General features: G+C 40.6%; 2 protein-coding genes across 3 annotated transcripts in view; both read right to left on the minus strand.

Annotated features, from left to right (window-relative positions):
- The window catches only part of SLC35F4 (solute carrier family 35 member F4), a 275,047-nt gene that overhangs the window by 180,845 nt on the left and 70,776 nt on the right, over positions 1 to 23,426 (minus strand). The gene's annotated exons all lie outside the window — the stretch shown is intronic.
- LOC102999140 (torsin-1A-interacting protein 2-like) lies at positions 7,613 to 8,957 on the minus strand. Its single transcript, XM_057544593.1, has 2 exons — positions 8,946 to 8,957; positions 7,613 to 8,014 (listed from the first exon to the last, which is right to left on the minus strand). The coding sequence occupies exons 1-2, from the start codon at positions 8,955 to 8,957 to the stop codon at positions 7,613 to 7,615; spliced, it is 414 nt and encodes a 137-aa protein (XP_057400576.1).

Here is a 23,426-nt window from a genome sequence, read left to right on the forward strand (position 1 = left end):
GTGCTTCACAGTGTGTTCTCATAATTAATTTCACCTTGCACAGCATGCACTGTCTTTGGCTTTATAATCCATTTTCCATTCCCTACCTATCCCTATCATTACACAGAGAAATAGGAAAACCTATCTGTGATACAACACCAAAGAAATACACTTGAGGCTTATATAATATGCTGTACTACACGGGCTCTTAGTCACTTTTTCACTATCAGGAAGCAAACAGCCGTGAACAGTGAATTAGCAGGAGGGGGGGATATTTTTCTCAAACTTTTCTCTTCCAGATCATGAAAGTAAATGTAATGTTCAAGACCAAATTCAGGAAAGAAATTCTGGAATCAAAACTATAGGGACACCAAGACTATTTGCTGCTTCCCTGAAGACAACTGTCTTCCTTGAAAACCATTACATATGTTAAACAATATCAACTAGTTTTTATTGAGCACTTACTATGAGCTAGGAATATGCATTAGGCACATACACCATAAATAACCCACCAACCCTACAGGGAAGTTACTTTTGGATCCATGTTATAGATGAGGCAACAGACAACACCCTGTTGAGGTCTTAAGTTAGTACAGGACAAAGCCAGGAAACCATAAAGTCTTACAGTTAGTATGAGACAAAGCCAGAATTCATACCCAGGTCTGTCTGCCATCAAGGCTTTTTTTTTCTCTCTACCACAGTTAAGATACATCTTTTATCAGGAAAGCCAGTCCAGCATATTTAACTGTAACTTTTCCACCACAGATATCGGTTACTCAACTTTAAAAAATAGCTGTGTAAAGAACAGTCTTTTTTAATAGAAATTGTGGCAAAAGAGGCTCTAGAGAAACAATCCCTCTAACATGACCTGAAATGTGAAACTAACTGATAATTCCTTAAGTGTCTGTGGCAACTGTCAGTTACTTTGTGAAAGCAGATTCCATACAGTTGCTGCCATGTTGTCCCCAGGATCTCGGATGGAGTTTCTCAGAAGCCAATGCTAACTCTGGGCCCTGAGAAATCAGTATGCATTAGTCACAGAAGCCATGTGGTCAATTCTCGCCACCAGTAAATAAATTTCCCAGAACAAATCTTCCTTAAGGATTGAAGGAGGAAAACCATAAGAAGAACAACAGAGTTCTGAAGGCAAAGCAATCCAAGTAAGACCAATACACCCCAGTAATCTTTAAGACGACATCCATGCATGAGAGAGTAGCACAAGTAACAAATGTTTACCAAACTACCCTCGGTTTTCAAGGACAGTTTAACCATACCCATCACCAGCAGAGTAACTAGGAAAATATTTATTATATTATACAAATGTAATCAAAATGATTAATTATCAAGTTAATCACATTTACCCAAATGATTCCAAGTAGTTTAAATGTTTTGATATTGAAAAATTAGTCCTCTGTTACCCAGAGTATTACATGACTTGAAATATCTCTGTGATGATGCCAGACATCACAACTGAATCTAGATGGCAGCGATGGTAGTACCCTGACTCCTGGCCTAGGACTCCATTTTCCTTTCCTTGATGCTGGGTGACCCAGCCACTTCAATGGGAACTCCTCTGCCTGCTTTCCCTGACAATGAAATGAGGCCACAGTTGAGAAATTGCTTTTGAAAGCACCCAACAAAACAAACGTGTATGAGTTATCTTTTTAAAAAAATAGAAACTTGTGTCTGAAAAGCAGGGAAGAGAAGTCTCTAAAGGCCCACCTTCCTCTACTGCGTAACTTCCCAAATCCCAAGAATGTGCCCAGGGACCTCTGATTAACAGAATACAATTCAATTCATAGTGAAAGGGGTATACCTGAGAAAAATTACATTTGTTTCTCCTTTTCTATGTTCATTTCTTTTTTTTTTTAACTGATAAATCTACCCTTTAGTGGGAAATTTTAACACTTTTCTCAATGATTCATTGATTAAGCAGACAATAAGGATACAAAAGATTTCAAAGACACGATTAACAAGATACGACATATACATATGTATACAGAACACATATTTTCAGACATACATTAAAAAATTACAAAAGTGATCATATGGTAGGCCAGGAATAAAATTTCTAAAATTTTTCGAAAATCAGTATCACACAAATCTACTCTCTCATCACAGAATAAGTTAGCTTAGGAATCAATTACCAAAAGATAGCCTTGAAAGAAAACATGTTTAGAAATTTAAGAAACACACTTTCTAAATGACCCATGACTCAAAGAAATCATACTAGATATGAGAACACACTAAGTTCAGAAGAGTTATAAAAATACTATGTAGCAAAATTCATGATGTAGCTCAAGCAATACTTAGAGAAAAATCTATATACTCTTAAAGCAGAGGTATAGTTATCTCTGCTCATTTCTTAAATGTTCTTTTTCGACTTTCTCCTTTACAGCAGCCATGAACACTTCACTTCATCTGTGGGCCCACATGGCTCATTTTAACTCACCCTTTGGCTTGGACTTCATTAAGATTTCCCATTTCATTTATCATTCTGTCCACTGGACCTGAGACAAAAAGGTCTCTTTGGGTATGTTCTGAAAATGTTACAACTATAATACCCTTCAAACAATATATGAATAAAACTACTCAAGATCATGTGCTTCAGATGCACAGATAAAATGTACTTCTGAAAAAAATGACCTTTTAAGGATTCAATTGTCATACATATTGGCATCGGAGATTAATGAAAAGACCAGAAATCTTGAAGATGCTGGTGGAATTCAGAGGACTGGGTTTTGAATTTATGTTCCACCACTTACTAGCTACATAACCTTGAACAAGTTACATTATTTCTGGAAACCAAATTTCCTCATCTACTGATAGATATTAAATGAGCTCCATGCCTCAAAGGGTTGTTAACAGGATTTAAAAGAGATGATGTATGCTTATCACACATCTTGGCATTTTGTAAGTGCTCAATAAATGTTATTTGCTAATATTTCCATTAAATGTAACCATAGCATTCCCTGGTCAGTTTGTATGTATGGATACAACTTTGAATACCTGCCAGGTTTGGATCAATGAAAAAATAGAAAAATCTTGGCAAACAAACTTTCATGTTTTGTCTATGGCTTTCATGTGTGTGCTCAGCCCTCAAGTTTCTCTTAGGTAATCTAAAAGAAGCTCAAAGACTCCATTCATTTAGGAAGCATTCACTGAGGCCCCAATGTGTGTAAAGAAAGAAAGGAAAAAAAAAGATTCAAGAGTTTGCCACCATGTTTACTCCCAGTGATCCAACTGACCGCAGTGAAGTCATCAAAATTTCTGGCCAACTTTACACATTCAAGTCATTTAACCAATCTGGCCATGTGGTGGTCAAGTACAATTAAAAATCCTAAATCATTCATGACACAGCACCATAAATTCTGTCAAATATCAGCTGCAGGAAAGTGGCTCAGAAATCAGTTGGACTAGAAACCATTAGATGAAAAAGAACAGATCTCACTCCTTTGAAAAAGGAACACAAGGAAATACCAAGTTGATTTCTAAACAATTAAATTATTGAAAGTGATACATAAATAATAGTATAAAAATATTTCTGCTGTGAACTTGTGAATAATTATATAAAATTAATAATAAAAATATTTAACTTTTTATTTCTACAGAGTAAAATTCTCCACCCTTGTATTACAGGTTTCATTTCTGATAAATAATCATCATTTCTTATTTTCATCAGGTTCATGAGCATTTGCTTGATCACCTCAGCTGCAGAGTAAACTGCTGCTAATTCTGATGTGGGCATTTTAATTTTTGTATAACTTTTTTTTCAGTCAAAGTTAGAAATGATTAGAAGTGTTATCATCCTATCTATGCAACTTGTTTCAAATTGACATCAATGTAACGTATCACAGTCATATAAACAAAAGCACTAAGAGCAGATAGGTAATGCAAAGAACTTCTCAGGCAGCAAAAACAACCCACTGAATTTTGGTTCTTCCTCCAAAAAATGATTGTTTTTTAAATTTGCATGTAAATAGTGTCATTTGAAAGCACCATATGTGCAGAATGAAACAAGTAGGCACAGCTGGCTCCTGGCCACAGCGGATGGAAGGAAACCAATGAAGCAGTTAAGCATCAAGCTGAGGGGCTTACACCCGCACACACACGCACAGACAGACTGTTAATAAATATTACCTGATGTTGATGAACTACTCAGTTTCGCTGGGAATCTCAGATGATAGGTGACACAAATGAAACTGTTAACAATTTTGTACACAATGACAAGACGGATGTGTTCTTGCTGCTCCGTTAAAATATGGAAACACACTGATTTGCACTTGCACATACACAAATCATCTCAGACTTCCTAATTTCATGACTCTCTCTCGCACCAAAGGGCTTTCAAAACCATGCCCAAGTGTCCACAGAAAACACCTTGCTACAATCTCCTAGCAACTGTGAGGATTCATGAAACCATTTTAAAAGGTGTTCTCAGTGAGAGGTCATCAACCTGACCTTCAGGAGACCTGTGCCTCTTCCCCAGAGCCCAGCACTCCAGAGCTGCGCCTCGCCTGCTGGGGAGGACGGACACTGCCTGCCGACCAACTTGCAGGGCGAGGAGGCGTGGGGCTCATTCGTGCTCCCTCTGTCCTTGCCGTCTATTATTCTGTGCTTAGTATTTCCAAAGTAGGCAGGCCAGCTGAACCCCTCCCGGGAAGTGGCCCTGGGAACTGACTTAGAATGAGATAGGACATAAGGATCAAAAGGAAAACAGGAACTTTAAAATGTCCTGCTCCTCACTTTGCACATGAAAATATATTGTCATTGGCTAGCTGTGTGTTCTTATGCCAGTCACCTAACCTCTTTGCACTTCAGTTTTCTGATCTGCAAAGTGATAGAACTGAAACTCTAAGGTACCTTCCAACTCAAACATTCGATGAGGAGTAACAGCAAAGTATTCGATGCCCATAAAACTTATGCAAAGCTATCTGGGAGGAAAAGCCTCTGATGAAAAAGACATTTTAAAAAGCACAGAAAAGACCAGTTGCCTTATGAAAATGGAAACCAATAGAGAAAAAAAGTAGCTAAGCCCCAAATATAACATGTTGAACACTGTATGGTAAATATAATTATTGGTCTCAATTTGTCCAATAATTAGCATAATAATAATTATGGAATAATTAGCATAATATTAATATTAATATTAGCATAATAATTTGTGTGGTATTATATGTCCTTGCCATATTCTGGTAGTGTGTGGAATGTACTGCCACACCCCCTGAGCTTGGATTTGGCCATATGACTCACTTTTTGCAATGGGATATCGGTAAAGTAACACAAGCAGAGACTTAAAATGGGTTTGTGCATTTGGGTTGCCCTCCTGTACTTCTGCCACTTCCATAGGGAAATATACTAAGGTAGTCACTGTGCCTTCAGTCTGAACCCCAGAAGAGACCCATGCAGCAGCCCTGAACATAGCCTGATGCTACCTGAGTCCAGGGGAACACCACAGACCCATGAGCAAGGAAAAAAGTACTTCGTTGTAAGCCTCTGAGATTTTGAGGTCGTTACACAGCATCGTTACAAGAAAGGCTGACTGACAGACCCTGCAAGGAAATGACATATAGAGAATGAAGAAAATGCCTAGAGAACAAGATAAACACCTAACCATCTATATAGAAATCACAAAACCAGAGCCAAGTGTACTCAACACAGTCACAAGTGTGTCAAAATGACTGTGACATCAATTTGAAAACTGCACACAAATTACAACAGTATCTTCTACACTCAGTTTTTTGTTTTTTGTTTTTTTGTTTTAGCAGTCCACACAGTTTATTCAGCAATAGAACAGAAGAGAACTTCCATCATGACAGACATAAGGCAGATACAGGGTAGATCTCTGGGGTACATTCTTTAAACAGACTAACAAGGGACTTTTTAACAACATGTGGCAGGCATGATTTGTTACATACCAACAGCCATTCATTCCTTACCTCTTCCTTCCTAAAAGAGCTCTGATTTTATTAGGGGAGACAATGTGCCCTACCCAGGCAATGCCAACTCCATTCCCCTCTGCCAGGTTTCCCAGGCTCCCTTGTGATTCAAGGATGTACGGGAAAAATCCTTGCTGTAATGAGATGTAAGAAAAAATCTGTGAGGGACTTTTGAGAAAGATCTTCTTCCCCAATAAAAGAAACAGACTTGAAAGGAGAAAGCTTTTTGCTCCCTACTTCCAGCCTTTGATTGGGATTGAAATGTCTGGAGCAGCAACAAGCTACATTGTACTCGTTGAGAACTGTGAGGACAAAAAGCCAATATGATAAGGATCCCAGAGGGGAAAAATAGAAAGAACCTGGGGCCTTGAGAAAATCGAGTTGCTACACAAGCTCTGGATTATCTAGAATCTTAAGCGGAATTTTTAAATTGTTCAGTGGTTTCTGAGATGTTTTCAACTGCTTTTTCTAAGTTTCTTACCTGAACTCTAGTTCCATGATTCTTATGAACAAGTGAAGGCCAGAATGAGGTCATTGTCAGGTAAGACCTTCTTAGTTCTAAGAAAAATGCTTCCCCTAAACTGTTCATAATATATCTGGAGTCAAGCTGGGTAACTTCTTTTGTCACCTATCTCCTAGGACAGGTACTTTTCCATTGCCAGGGGAGGACATTCTACGTTCAGTCACCACAAAGACAGGATAGTATTTGCTTATGTAGAGCCAAGGAGATGTAGACAGAGGCATTTCTGCATGCTTTTATGTCACCTATATCGGTGTTGCCTGATTGAATGTGATTTCTCTGACAGTGACCAGTTATCGATCATGTCATACCCACACTGAGGATGAGCTAAATAGAGCCAATGATGAATAAATAGTTATATATGAATAAATTTTATATATATATATAATTATCACTGATTAATATATGAGGTAGAATTTAGAACAATATAGTTTATTATTAAAATGTCTAGGGCTTCCCTGGTGGCGCAGTGGTTGAGAATCTGCCTGCCAATGCAGGGGACATGGGTTTGAGCCCTGGTCTGGGAAGATCCCACATGCCGTGGAGTAACTAGGTCCATGAGCCACAACTACTGAGCCTGCGCGTCTGGAGCTTGTGCTCCGCAACAAGAGGGGCCGCGATAGTGAGAGGCCCGCGCACCGCAATGAAGAGTGGCCCCTGCTTGCCACAACTAGAGAAAGCCCTTGCACGGAAACGAAGACCCAACACAGCCAAAAGTAAATAAATAAATAAATAAAATTAAAATGTCTAGTTGTTTTACTGGAATAATCTAGAATTCAGCTACAAGGATGCTTTCCCACAAAAGTTATCACTAGAATATAATGAAAGTACACACAGCATGGGGCTTCTCCTCCAGGACTACCATGTCATAATAATGTCAATAATTAGGTTGTGGAGATTTTTAGGAGTAAGCTAATTCCAAAACATAGGAAATATGGATTAGTCAGGTTCTAGATGAACAGTCTGGCTTGGAATGCTGATTAAATTCATGCTGAAGAAGAGATGCATAGACCCTGGAAGCAGATCCAACAACAATTTAACCAGTTTCCCAGAGCAGTGACAGTCTGGATCAGATATAGAAAGGAGTCATTTTTCCATCTTCTTTGGGCTACTAGTACACAACCCTCTAGAGTCTCCATGATTTTTACTTTAAGAAAATCTTAAGTTTAAGAAGTTATTTGCTTTGGCCAAGTTTTTTGTTCAAGGTTTTGTCTGTTCTGGTCAGGATTAACTGTAATGCAGGGTTAAAACCAGCAACTCGAGAGTCATGTATCCTTTTTCTAACCAGTGGAGGACCCAGAAGAAATGGGTGGCAAGATTTTTCAAAGGTCCACCTGGTAAGATTTTGGGGAGCCCCCTCAAGTGGGAAAGACCAAGGAAGAACAAGGCTTCTATTAGCAGGATTATCAGGATAACACTCAGGGCAATAATCAGCTCTGTTAATACGGTCTAAGAATACTTGGCAACATTCATTCTCAACCAGTTCAGTTTGGTACAACCAATGGCCTAGTTCTAAACTAGGGAACCATTGCTGTCCACAGTCAGGGCCATGTGAATTATCTGAGAACACTGGGACCTAGAGAGACAACACAGAAAGCAATGTAACTGTAAGAGGCCACAATGACAAAGAGAGACACCCAAACAACCAGTCCTATTACAGGTTTGGTTTAGCATTTTCTCAGTCCAACCACCATTACTTGGAGAGGGTAAAATTTGGCTTGCACCTCTGTGCAATTCTTCAACATTTCGTTGTCTATTTTTCACTCACTTGGAACCCAGTCTCTGAACTCAGGGACTGATCCAGTCTATGTTATCAGTCACTTACTAGCAGCACAGATCTCAGAATAGGTCCTTTAAATCCCAGCTTCTCAAGAAAACGTAGGGTTCTAGTCTAAGTTAATTATTTTTTCTTGTGTGTTATCAGCTGGTGGTATCATGCAGAGGCACCTGGCTCATGTCTGCTTGGTGAAACAGAGGAGCTGACAGGTCCAGTGGGTCTTTGGTGGGCACTGGCACTCTTGCCGTTGCAATACACGTACCCAAGACTTAAGGCCTTGGCACTTGATAGCGATGTAGAGGGGTCAGGAAAACCTGGCAGAGTCCTCCTGAGCGTGGATCCAATGAAGTCTTTCTTGGGAGGACCTTAATCAGGACCCAGTCACAGGGAAATAGCTGCTGTTGAGTTGGTTGAAGGGTCTGGGAATGCTTCACACACTTAAAAATTCTAGTGGGGTTTTAAATCGTCGACTGTCAATGTCAGGAAAGCCCTTCGAGTGTTCTTTCTGCTCCACAATGCCGAGCTGCACCCCTCGGACGCGGCGGAACAGAACGTCGTCCCCGTCCCTTACACTCAGTTTTAAGTGATCCTAATTAATGACCCTAAATGGTTAGCTTGATTAAAAAGAGTTAGACCTTTATTGGGAAAGAGGTAAAATTGTGGAAAAATCTAAAAACTCCTGAAACTTCATTTAGATGAATTTGTTTTCACAAACTACCACATACTGTACCATCTTCCACATCGTACTCAGCCTGGGGTGCTGCAGATATTTACCCCCATAAGCCATGAGGCTCTCAAGCACACACCTTATTTTTCTTTAAAAATGGACTTTTATTTTTTAATTTTTAAAAATTGAGATCATGTAGCATTGTGTAAGTTTAAGGCGTTTGTGTTGGTTTGATACATTTAGATATTATGTATGTTTACTACCCAAGTCGGTAGCTAATACCTCTATCATATTACATAATTATCATTTATTTTTTTTGTGATGAGAACAATTAAGATCTAGTCTCTTGGCAACTTTGAAGTTTATAGTACAGCATTACTGACTATTATTCACTATGCTTATTTATCTACTAGCTGTAAACATCATCTTAAACAACATCTCCCCAATTCCCCCATCCCCCAGCCTCTGGTGACCACCATTCTACTCTCTGTTTTTATGAGTCTGACTTTTTTAGGTTCCACATTTAAGTGAGGTCATACAGTATTTGTCTTTCTTTGTTGGATTTATCTCACTTAGCATAATACCCTCAAGGTTCAACCATGTTGTCACAAGTGGCAAGATTTCCTTCTTTCTCAAGGCTGAATAACATTTCACTGTATGTATCTACTACATCTTCTTTATCCATTCATCCACTGACAGACACTTAAGGTTGTTTCCATATCTTGGCTATTGTGAATAATGCTGCAATGAACATGAGTTTGTGGCAGGATCTTAGTTCTGCAACCAGGGATTGAACCCAGGCCCTTGGCAGTGAGGGTGCAGAGTCCTAACCACTGGACTGCCAGGGAATTCCCCCAATTCCTTCTTACATATATACCTAGAGTAGGATGTTTGGGTCATTTGGTAGTTCTATTTGTAATTTTTTTAGGAACCTCCATACCATTTTCCGTAATGACTACTCCAATTTACATTCCCACCAATAGTACACAAGTATTCCCTTTTCTCCACCCTTCTCCAACACTTGCTATTTCTTGTCTTTTTGATAATAGCCATTCTAAGATGTGTGAGGTGGTATCTCATTGTGGTTTTGATTTGCATTTCCCTGGTGATTAGTGATGTTGAGCATCTTTTCATGTACCTCTTGGCCATTTATATGCCTTCTTTTGAAAAATGTCTATTCAGGTCCTTTGCCCACCTTTAAGTTGAATTATTTGCTTTTTTTTTTTGCTATTGAGTTGTATGAGTTATTTATATATTTTATATATTAATCTCACTAGATATATGGTTTGTGATTTTTTTTTCCATTTTGTAGGTTACCTTTTCAATTTGTTGTTTGCTGTGCTGTAGCTCCTTAGTTTAATGTAGTCCCACTTGTTTATTATCATTTTTGTTGCGGGAAGCACACACCTTCTCACGACACAATGTTTCAATTTCTCCTAGGATCCAGAAGCTACTGAGTTTGAACAAATCCACTTTACAGAGAAATGTGCACATATCTGTCTCATAATTAAATAATGTAATTACCATGTTGCATCTGAGTTTTATGCTGCTCTGTCTTTTGGAACCAGAAGTCCTGCTCAGGCAGGTTTAGAACTTTTATAGTAAATGCACCAAAGTCTTAGTTTTGTTTAGCAGACTAAGCAGAGAGGAGGAGAGAATAAATGAGGCAGAGAGGATAAACTCCCAAAAATCAGTAAATATCAGAGCACCAATCACACTAATAAGGGTAAATGATCTGTTATTCTATACCATTCGATAATAGATTATGTCGCCAATGAAAATAGTTTGTGAGAAGTTTGTGACAATTTATAAATTGCTTATGCTGTAATATTAAATGAAAAAAGCAGCATATAAAATAGTATCAGTAGTACAATCACAACAATGTAAAACGAAAGTGCACTAGAAAACCAGATTTGGAATATTCTCAGGATTGTTAACACATTGTCTTTAAGTAATAGAACCTTTGAGTGATTGTTTTCTTTTTTTCTGCATTACCAGTATTTTTCATATTGAATATGCATTACTCAAGGTATCTTTTGAAATTACCTTTTCTAAATTACAACTTTATTCTTTCAAACTATCATTCCCTTTTTGGTATACTTTGTTCTGGCTTTTTCCACACCCTTACCAAAAAAGGGGAAATGCAAACTAATATTGCAGTAGAGTTTATGTATTTATATCTGACCTTCAGAAGTCTTGTTAATTACCAACAACACAAATATTTGTCCCCATGGCTAAAATTAGAGCTGCAATTTTTTCAAACCTAATGTTAACCAAAACAATGTAATGATATAATCTCTAGAAAAGAGTCGACAGTGCCTTACAGCGCGATCATTAAAAATGAAGCTGCCATCTTATTACTACAAGACCAGGGAAATTTTGAGATTACACAGGACATGAAAATACTGTGTCCCAAAGACACACTAGTCATATCTCCAAATTTGTCATTATTTCAACAGAATGGACTGGTCTAATTCAAAAGTCATATTTAAATAAAGTATAAATATTATAATGCCAAAAGAATAATTAGCATATTCTTTATCCCAGAGAGCTTCAAAGATGTTAATAGATTACCATGGTCTCTGTTTCTTCAAAGACAAGTAGAAAACAGAAATATGAAATCATTTTCCTAAGGTCACACAGAGTAAAACATGACTGTGCTAGACACTTAACTGATTTATGAATGTTTCCTGAGTATGTCACTAGAATCTTAAAAATGTTACCACTGGGCTACAGAGAGACAACGTCTTTTTCTTTTTAAATCAAAATTCCCATATTGCCAAAGTAATTTTGTATAAAGCAATAGTGTTTTCATTTCCAAAGCAAACTTTTGAAAAAAATAAAACTACTTCCTACCTGGCTTTGTGAGGAACTGCTACTAATAACTACTGTTAAACAGTTTGTAAAAATATGATATGCTATTTCCTTGTCTGGTAATGATAAGCTTAGCAGACCAAAGCATAAATAAATAACTGTGCTATTGTTTTTCAGCTTCAGAAAATTACACATACTATTACTAGTTGGTAATTTTGTGTAGGCTATGTCATTTTACAAGCATATCTTTCAAAGATATGGAAAATAGATTATTGGCAGTTTGTGAAATTAACGATGAAAGACTACTGTGTCGGGGCTTCCCTGGTGGCACAGTTGTTAAGAATCCGCCTGCCAATGCAGGTGACAAGGGTTCAAGCCCTGGTCCGGGAAGTTCCCACATGCCGCAGAGCAAAGAAGCCCATGCGCCACAACTACTGAGCCTGCACTCCAGAGCCCGCGAGCTACAACTACGGACGCCCGCGTGCCTAGAGCCCGTGCTCCGCAACAAGAGAAGCCAACGCAATGAGAAGCCCACGCACCGCAACGAAGAGTAGCCCCCACTCACCGAAACTAGAGAAAGCACGCACGCAGCAAGGAAAACCCAATGCAGCCAAAAATAAATAAATAAAATAAATAATAAAATAAGTAAATAAATTAAAAAAAAAAAAAAGACTACTGTGTCTCACTTCAAAGATTTACCTAAATATCTAGGAAGGCTCAGGAACAATTTTGGGAGTTTGCTTAATGTTAAATTCTCTTATGATCTGAAAGTGCCAAAAAATAAGAAAATTACCTCCTGTCTATTCCAACACACACAGACACACACACACACACACACACACACACACCAGTTGCATCACAGCAACTAAGATCACCCATGAAATGATTTTTTTTTTTTAAGCAGGGGCTCCACTACTTTTCTTTTTCTTCCTGATAAAGAGAAAATACCTTAACTTGCCCCCCGAGTTGTCTGTGGGTGCAGCAGAAGCCTCACCAGGAAGAATGATAGATTCGTGCAGGAGACTCCAGTGAGTGATGCCATATATAGTTAATTAATGCCATATGTAGTTACTTAATACTAGAAAGAGAAGCGCAGACCCTGTAAGTCATATGATTACAAAGGAGACCAAACAATAGAGCACCCTAACAGTTTGGGCCTTTATTAGAGAGAGACAGTTTTCCCCTTCATTAAAAGGAATTTTTCCTAAGCACACTCTTATCCCTGAGGAAGAGGAGTGACAAGTGCGGATTGTTAAATTCGGGGCAAATGGAAAAGGCAAGCTCTGCTCCATGCTCTACTTTCTTTCTCTTGAGAGTATGCCTGCTCACGCTGGGCACAAGTTCTCTCTGTTCCTCCACATGCCCGGAGCCTCCCCTGGGCGGGCCTCCTCTTCCCCCAGGGGATTCCTGCCCCAGCCCAGTTAGGCAGTTCTGTCTAACGCAGGGGTTCACAGCTGTTAGCAATCCATGAGGCCAGTACAGCCAAAGCCATTACCTTTACTGGCTTCTGACAGTAAACAGGAAATAAATGGTCCCTGTCTTTGCATTGTTCTATATCTCAACTTGTTCAGAAACCAAGCCTCTTCAAGTATCAGTTTTAGGGTGGTTTTATTCCAATAATAAGTATAGCAAATCACTATACTTACTCTTAGAAAAGGGCTTTCATTCATTGCTGATTGATTGGCAAAAACTCCAAGTCAAATCTACTGCCTGATTTATAAGGAAGCCATCGATCACCACATGAGACACAGTCCACACTTGAATTATCTGCTTACCAACATCACAGTTCTGGCCATAGCACTCTACAATGACCTGTGCTATTATTTATTAATGTTTCTCTTTTAAAGTAAAAAACAATGAGCCTTTTAAAGTATGATGCCAAATGGAAACTATTGCAAAAGGAAATTGAGTATCACTTGTCAAAGATTAACACCAAAAACATACATAGCACTTAGTCTATGCCAGGCTTTATAAATATTACCTCATTGAATTCTCACCACAATCCTATGAGGTAGGTACTGTTACTGCTGTCGTTTTATAGATGAGAAAACTGAGGCATAGAGAGATTAGGAAATTTGCTCAAAGTCAGGTAGCTAGTGAGGGGCAGACTTGGCTCTGCACCAGGTGTCCTAGCCCGAAAGTCAGCTCTGACCCACCTCAAGTACAGAAAGTGACTATAAAGACAAAGGCAGTGAAAGAAGTCAATGCTCTCACAGTATAAAAATAAAAATGAAATGCAAAGCATAATAACCATTTAACAAAAATGCACACCTAAAAATTCTATTTTTCATGCACAAGAAATAGTTGTTAACCACTCAATAGTAAAATTTTAAGTTTAAAAATGAAAATGAAATACAAAGAATAATCACCAATTGATTTATAAAAATCCACTCTGGAAAAGTCTATTTTTCTCTTGCAAGAAATTACTGTTGATGATAAGTCGATAATGAAAGCTTCATTTTAAATAGCCTTACTGTAAGATTAATTAGAGTAAAATGCCCTGAAGGGAAAGAGGGTTTTAATTCATTTTTGCTCCCCTTTTGCTATGCCCTAAGCAGAAAGTTACAGAGGTTGAATACACCTGAATCACTCTGGGTTTTCATAATGGCATTTTCCCCACCGCATCCTTCAGTGTCCTTATCTGCAGTGATAAGGACACCCCAACTCCTTCCCCGCAGGAACCGGCCTTCAAGTGATTCATGTGGTCAGCAGGAAGTGGCTCTACCACTTTAGTTTTAACCTAAGCAACAATATTGTGTCTGTGAACTCAGGGATTTGATGGGCTGTACCTCTCATAAGGTGTCCATGAAGAGAGACAGCGGTGAGTCCCACCCCACCCCTTTTCCTTTGCTCACTGGTCACACAGCTACCGGACATTTCCCAGCATCCCTTGCAGTTAGGCAGGGTCACGTCACAGGCTTTGGCCAAGGGACAGTGCCAAGGAAGTGATTCCTGGCACTGTCAGTGATCCTGAATGTCTCCTCTTTGTCTGTCTGTGGCTGGAGGAAACTGACTCAAGCACCAGAGGAACCTAAAGCCCCCAAATAGAAGGAGTCTGAGTCCCTGAACGACTGTGGAACACAGAACCCACCCCCACTAAAGCCCACATTAGACTGTGATGTGAGGTGAAAAATAACCCTTTATTCTCTTAACTCACTTTGATTTTGAGATAGTTTATGACAGCACTTAGTTTATTCTGATTCATATAATACATTAAAACAAATGCTTAAATCTTACTCTTTGAAAATTCCTTCTCTTTGTATCCCTTAAAATGACCACTCTTTGGTAACTGCTGATGTAGTAGGCACTGCCCATACCTACACAGTTTGGTTCCCATAAAAAAATGTGTCTCCAGGCACTGACCAAAATAATCAAAGGCTGAATCATATCAAGTCATCTTCTAGCTAACGCTCCTCTGAACTTACAGGTGTTTCTGCTAATCCTTCACTGTAACTGGCACATTGAATAAGCAAGACTCATGGGGTTTAATCACAAAAATTTGTTTTTTCCCATTGTCTCTTTAAACCCAGTCAGGTCCTTCCTTTAACCTTGACTTTTACGGTCATGCTTAGGTTAGAAAGATAATCTACTACCATTTTAAATTCCAACTGCAATCCCAATTCAGTATTTAAAAGTGTCTAGTCAGATATAGTGACGCACAGATCAATCGTCATCCAAAAGTCTCCCTTCCACACACCCCTCCCTTACGCTGGACCAGCCGCAAGACGCTCCCGCACCTCAGGGGAGGAGGGTCTGCTTAATATCTTCTGTTTTCAATTCTTTCTCCCAGAACTTACCTGCTATTTCTGACCTGTGTCTCACCCAGGGTTGAAGCTGTGAGGGGGAAGTAAAGGGGCAGGAAAATTCCTACTTGGTGAGTACTACATAGTAAGGTAGTACTGTTCTTCCCGGTGTTAGAAGACATCTAGAGCTGACATTTCCACGGTGAGTATCTTTACGAATTCTCTAGAGACTCCCTTCGAGGTTCCTCTGACTATGACCCCCATTTACCCATCAATGCCGCTCGCTGGGCTGCCCATTCCCAAACACCCTCCGCTTCTGTTCCCTATTTGCCGCCCCGGCCCACCGCAACCACCAATGTCACCTCGCAGCCTTTTACTGCCATGGTCTCCTCCCCTGGGTGAACCCTATTAAAATTATCCCCAGCCATTGGTTCCCCACCAGGTTCCTAGGATCCGCATTCCACCCGAGGGCAGTGTGACCGTTCAGACACAGCCGCAGCTTTGCTCCTCTGCCAGAGCACTCACCATCCCGTCTCTCTGGCTCCTTTGATTTCCCAGTGGGGATGGGTGAGTGGGTGACAGACAGCCGGCTGCTACACCCTTCTACCCACTAGAGTCACATGCTAAGCTCTCTGGGGGGTCAGGTGGAAGTCTCCTCCTCAGATTTGAGATGAAGGGACTGAGCACCTCCCTACTTCTTCCTCTTGCTTAGTTTAGGTGGATTCACAACACAGCTTTCCCCAGAGAAACCCTCCTGACAGCACTGTTTTAATTGTGAACCCTTAATTCACCTCTCCTTGAAGAACCCTTAATTCATTTATCCTTCACTTAATGTCACTGGCAAAGCCCATTAACAATTCCTGAAATAAAAATAGAATCTGGGTAATAAAATAAAGTCTAACCTTTTTTTTCTTTTCCTTGGTGCTTTGTCCAGTTTCGCTTGTTCATAGGGTGTTGTGTGCAGAGGCCTTGCATCCAGCCCTCAAGACCACAGTTCCTGGTACAAAATGGCTGCACCAACCTTCAGCTCGTGTGCAGAATCACGTGAGCATGATTCTAACTCAGTAGGCCTGGGGTGGATCCTGGGAGGCTGCTTTTCTAACAAGCTCCCAGGTGATGCTGATGGTCTGTAGACAACCACACTTTGAGTAGAAAGGTCGAAAAATATCTGTTGAATGGTTTTCACGTTTTGCTTGTTTATTTCTTGTTTACAATAGTTTAGGGAGGCTGACGGAGTTTAGGGGGCAGAGAGCCCCTCAAGTTGTCCCTTGCCACCACTAGCCATCCTCAGTTTTAGCCTCTGCTCTCACCCTTGTTAGCAACAACAGCTGATGTCTTTTGCCCAGGTTCATGTGAATCCATCCTTCCTGCAACAGTCTCCAAATGCCTGACAGCTCTAAGACCGTCCATAGTAGGCAGTTTTTCCAATTGAAAAATGATATAGCTCTGTCTTTGACCTTGGTCAGAACCTGTTCATGATCTAGGCCGTATTTCAGAGAATGCTGTACAAAAAGGCCAGACCTTAACATGGGGTCAAGGACTCAGAATTGCACAAGTCTCAGTAAGGCTCAAAGAAAAGGGCTCACCCCACCCCATATGGAAGTGAAAGCGACCATTCAGACTACACACCTGGAAGGTGTGGCCCCTTCTTACTTTAAATCTCCCTTAAGGCAGATGGGTGATTTGCATAAATTTGCATAGTAGCGATTCTTATACTGTCCAGTGATAAACTGACTTACTAAGAGAAACTTCTGTCCCAAATTCCAGTTTTGGAGACGATAAAACAAATGTTTCCCAGAAACCTCCTGAGTTCAAAGTAGAGGGCAATGCGGGTAGCAGAGGCCCTGGCAGAGCTAAGCTGGAGAGAGGAATCGGTAAAGTTTGATTGGGGATCTGGGATTACAACTGAAGCAGCAGCTTCTCCAAATTCAAGTCTGTGTTACTTATTACTTGAATTGGCTAATTCTTCCTTACTTCCCACCATAAGTGAGCACCGTAGCTTAGAAAGGCTAGGGAAAGTGGGTGAAAAGAGCAAAGATTTCAGAGTGTAAATTCACTTCCAGATTCTTCACTTACTTGCTGTTGGCTTGGGGCAAGTTAATAACCTTTCTGAGCCTGAAATGCCTCTTCTATAGAATAAGGATAAGAATACAGTCTTGCAAGGTCATTATGAGAATTAAATAAAATATATACCAAGAGGCCTCATGCAATGCCTGGCATTTAACAGGTACTGACCACATAACCCTCTCCCCCTTCAAGGACAACGGGGACATGGAAGACACTTGGTATTCTGCAAGCACCAAAGGTTTGTAAAGCTCTTTAACTTTCAAAGGACCTTCACAGCTGTTTTCTTACTTTGTTTTTCTAGGGAATAAAGGGGGGGGGGAAGGAAGATGTGAAGAAAAGAAATACAAAAAGAGGGAAGTATGGAAGAAGCACGGGACACTGCAGAACAAAATCTAGAGCCTACGTTTCCATCAGACTGAGATGTGGCATGTGACTCAGGTGGCAGAGTCTCTCACAAGTCAGGTGAAGGTCAAATGACAGTGAGTGAAGTCTGCAGTAAATGCCCTCCATTAAAATAATAGTAAGTCAAGTATCTGAGTTTGTTGTGAATTTGACCCAGAAATTAATTTTTGAGAAGAAAGAAGTCTTCTTATTCTAATCACCAGCAAGTGGAGTAACAGTGTAGCACTCGGCCTTGCTAATCACTGATGTGTATTCCCTGGTGGGACCCTAAGGAATACAGCGGAGCCATGCTACCCTATTAAAACCGCCTAAATATAGTCTCTGTGGTGTAATGTTTGCTGGAACCTTTTACATGTCAAGATCCAAAGCAAGTACAAACGTGCAGTACAGAGAGAATTAGATCCCAGCTGGAGCTCAAACTGTACCCAGCCCCTCCCCTCCTCCCTTTAGGGATCTACTTACATACAACCACTAAGCATCCTCCAAAATAGAAGTCAGGCTAAAGGAAAAGAGCCTGGCCTCCACCAGCCTGGCCCACTAGCATCGTCCCTCTGGCCTTTGACTAAGTCCTTGGAGAAGGGCAGCATGGGGAGATATTCACAAAATATATTCACAAATATTTGAGAGACATGGGACACAGAAGGTAACAGAACTTGGGGAGCATATGATAAAGTGGGATAAAGAATGGCGAAAAGGAGCTGTCCCCATATCCCTAGAGAAAACAGTGTGGCATTTGACCAATGGCCAAGTGTCTTGGGCCCAATGAATCTGGGTTTGAATCCAAGTTCTGCCATTTTCTAAGTGTATGAGTCGGGGCATGTTTGTTAACCTCAGTTTCATGATCTACAAAATGGACACAAAAATAGAAACATCTCGGGACTTCCCTGGTGGCGCAGTGGTTAAGAATCTGCCTGCCAATGCAGGGGACACGGGTTCGAACCCTGGCCCAGGAAGATCCCACATGCCGCAGAGCAACTAAGCCCGTGTGCCACAACTACTGAACCTGCACTCTAGAGCCTGCAAGCCACAACTACTGAAGCCCACGTGCCACAACTACTGCAGCCCACGTGCTTAGAGCCTGTGCTCCGCAACAAAGAGAACTCCCCGCTCCGGCAACTAGAGAAAGCCCACGCACAGCAACAAAGACCCAACACAGCCAAAAAATAAATAAATAAATAAATTTATAAAAAGAAAGAAAAAGAAACATCTCTTAGAGTCTTTCTAAGGTTTGAAAGAGACCTGTGTAAAAGCTGGGCCTATCAACTATTCTCAAGTCATGGCAGTTACAGAAAATGACATGTGCATTATAATTCTATAACATAATGAAACTGCTTAATCCCAGAGATAGCAGCATTGGAGGTCCTCAGCCCCAGATCCTGTCCACGCTCCCTGAGGGCTGAAGAGATAATAACAACAACAGTGAGAGCAAATAGCACCGCTATAGAGCTTCCTGAGTGCCAGCTGCTGTTCTAAGTGCTCTACATTGATTAACTCATTTGATTCCCACAGCAAACTTATGAAATGAGTATTAGCATTTTTATTATTTCACAGATGAGGAAACCAAGGCAAGAGAGGCTAAGTAACTTGCCCAAGATTACATAGCCTATGATTGTCAGGGCCAGATCCAGCCCAGGCAGTGAGATCCAGAATCCTTGCTTTCTTCATTATGCAATACAGCCTTTCAATATCATGGCCCAGCTCCAACCCAGACCTGGCATCCCCACCTTCCTCGCAGAAGGCACTCTGAAATACAGCCTTTCTCACCTTGCACGGCATACAGCATTTAACGAACATTCGTATTTTATAAAGAGCAGTGCAATCAAGTGTACAGACGCCCCAACAAGATCTGCAGGACTGGTGGTTTGACAGAGCAGGACAGTCCAGGGCAGGGGGTAATGTCACAGTCAGTGCCAGGAATCACAGAGAGACAGTCACGGCTGGTACCACAGGGAGGGGAAAGAAAGAGGATGGAAATGGTAATTTCCCCAGGGTGTTGCATGCTCTGGGGTTGTAGCACTCTCTAATAAACCATTGTGGGACACTCTGAATGGGGGCTAGAAGTCTAGCATTGGTGGTGGGAATTAGATCCATCGTGTTTCTAACTGTAGGTGTTAGTTATAGGTACAGTTACCCCTAAACTGGCCCGGCCTGGGGAAGCCAAGGGTACAGCTGTGAGCACCTGCTGAACTTCACACGTTCATTGCTGATTACAGACTGTAAATTCCTGAAAGGCAGAGGATGTGTCTCTCGCATTTTGATAGCCCCCAGCAGTTGTCAGAGGCCTCTTTTACATAGCAGGCCATCAATAGGCGTGTGAGTAGGTCAATCAAATATATTTATTTAATAAAGATTTAGGGCTAGCCCTTAAAACAATTACTTTTAACGTCAAAGTTCTTTTTGCAGAGGCACTACACCGATTTCTCTGCTCTAAGTCTAAGTAACATTGGAAAACTCACAGTGGCAAAACTGAAGACCTAAACGAAACTCTGAACACATTTATTGCACACCAACTCTGGGCAAGGCTCCTTCAAACACCAAGGCAGAAGCTTTCCTATGTAGAGAAGGTTATACCAAAACCCAAAAATGCTGTTTGCAAACTCGATCTTGTGGCTTCCCCTAAGTCAAAGAATCCATGGCTAACAGCAGTTTTCATTATTAGCGTTATCATCGTTATCATCTTCATCATCATCATCACTATTATTATTTGTGTTAACTCTTTACCAATTCTGAGTGTATTAAACCAAATGTTATTTGATGAAATAAGAGTTGTTTCTATGACTCAGGGGAAAACAATTGCTGCAGCTTGTGCCATAACACTTAAAGTCAACCGTTTTCCAATGTATAGAGGTGGTTTTAGGTCAGTTTGGAGCACTGGTTGTCATGTCCCAACATCTGGACCACTGGTGTGGGAGTGGAATAGGGCCAGAATGTGATGGAATAAACATAAATTAAATGAGACTGCACTTTCTCTCATGCAGCCCCCAGAGATGCTTGTCATGGAAACTGAAAATCCCTGTTCTACAAAACAAATGTGATTTAGCAGTGCTTTGCCAGATACCAGCATCCCAGTGATCATTTAGAACAGGGGACGACAAACTACAGCTCATGAGCCAAATCCAGCCTACCTCCTGTTTTTGTAAGTAAAATTTCATTAAACGTAGTCACACCCATTCATTTATATATTGTTTATGGCTGCCTTCACCACACTCTAAGTGCAGAGTTGACTAGTCTCAAAAGAGACAGAATGGCCTGCAAAGCCAAACATATTTACCATCTGGTCCTCCAGAGAAAAAGTATGTCAACCCCTGATTTAGAATAATACCAAAAGTCACAAACATCAACATCTCCGTGACAATTTAGGAAGCCACCAAAATTCATTTCACCAATCTACAACCCAACCTCCTAAGACACCTGAATTTAATTAGGGTCATTAAGTTTTTTAAACCATTTATATAGTTTATTTCTTGAATCTTCAACATGATGTTTATTAAAGAGGCACACACTTTGCCTTATATAAAGTATGGGTCTTGCCCTTGATGTTGGCAATTGGCATCCACCTCCTGTGCAGGAAATCAAATTTGTTGTTCCTATTGCACTTCCTTCCATATATCAGTGTTTGACCTGTCCCCTTAACCTCAGGGCTGGGACAAACTCTAAAACATTAATATGCATAAGGAATGTAATTGAAAAATTTATCCCCCCATTCTTAAGATGTCACCCTTCTTATTTCTGTCTTTGGTGCTTCTCTAGCTGCACCCTTGTTAGCTTGGTCCCTGGCCAGGCAGCATTTGCTTAATGACACCCTCCATAGGAGCCCCCTCCTCCCCACTCATTACACCTTTTTCTTCCCTCACCCCAAATTCCCTCTAAATATGACATCTCTCAGGGTGCTCGACTAGCAGAGAACAGCGGTGTTACCACTCTTTCCAGCAATAACTTGTTTTTCTTACACTGTACCTCATGAGCATAAACAAAGGAAAAGTGTAGAAAGAGGGAAATTTAAGAAGTAAAAAGAGAAAGATAATGGTGAGAAGTCGACACATGGTAAAGGAACATGTTGTTGGAAAAAGGGAAAGAGAAGGGCAGGACTACACCAACCTGTCAATAAAGAAGCAGCAAAGAATCACACTGTCAAAAGAGAAGGAAGTAAGACCTGACAGTGTAGCCAAATGCAGGACCTTTGAGTCTTACCCACTGACCTTGCTCTTCCAGGACACATCTTACATTTTCTCAGAGAGGATGTGCCAATGTCACACTTCACATACTTGCCATCCAGGGAGAATCGCAGTGATTGTCTCTCCCTCTCAATAGTTATTAAGCCCCATGCATGTACAATCCCATTTTCACAAACTTCAGAGTGCACTGTAATGTCTTTGCTCTACTTCTCTTTAAATGGTTCCAAATGGCTACACTGCAGAAGAGGCTTCTGTCTGCTGATAGTTATTGAGCAAAACCGAATCAAGTACCAAAACACAAACAGCAGCTCAAGATCCACCCCAACTCTCTCAGCCCTCCCAGGCATGCAGACAATGAATCTCCCTGTATTCCACAACCCCACTATTCAGAAGCCTTGCTCAAGGCCTGCCTGATTTGGGATCCATCACTCCAGCCCCTGAATAAAGCATCTGTTTACCTCCTCAAAACCAAAAAGATATTAATATCTTTTAACATTTAGTAGGTGTTGAGAAAAACAAATACCATACAATATCACTTATATACGGAATCAAAAATATGACACAAGTGAACCTATCTATGAAATGGAAACAGACTCATGGACAGAGAGAACAGACTTGTGGTTGCCAAGGGGGAGGGGGTTGGGGGAGGAATGAAGTGGGAGGTTGAGCTTAGCAGATGTAAGCTATTATATATGCAATGAATAAACAACAAGGTCCTACTGTAGAGGGGCTTCCCTGGTGGCTCAGTGGTTAAGAATCCACCTGCCAATGCAGGGGATACGGTTTCGAGCCCTGGTCCAGGAAGATCCCACATGCCGCGGAGCAACTAAGCCCATGCACCACAACTACTGAGCCTGCACTCTAGAGCCCGCAAGCCACAACAACTGAGCCCACATGCCACAACTACTGAAGCCAGCACACCTAGAGCCCATGCTCCACAGCAGGAGAAGCCACCGCAATGAAAAGCCCGCACACCACAACAAAGAGTAGTCCCCGCTCGCCGCAACTAAAAGAAAGCCCGTGCGCAGCAACGAAGACCCAATGCAGCCAATAAATAAATAAATAAATAAATTTAAAATTTTTTTAAAAAGTTATAAAAATTATTTTTTAAAAAAAGTCCTAGTGTATAGCACAGAGAACTATATTCGGTATCCTATGATAAACCACAATGGAAAAGAATATTAAAAATGTATATATATCTGAATCACTGCTATAGAGCAGAAATTAACACAATATTGTGTATCAATTATATTTCAATTTAAAAAAAAAAGAAAGAAAAGACAGTGGCAACAGCCCCCCCTCAAAAAAAAATTTAGTAGGTGTTAATTTCTTGCTCTGAATTC

Source organism: Balaenoptera acutorostrata, chromosome 3, assembly GCF_949987535.1.
Source record: "Balaenoptera acutorostrata chromosome 3, mBalAcu1.1, whole genome shotgun sequence".
Lineage (NCBI taxonomy): Eukaryota > Metazoa > Chordata > Mammalia > Artiodactyla > Balaenopteridae > Balaenoptera > Balaenoptera acutorostrata.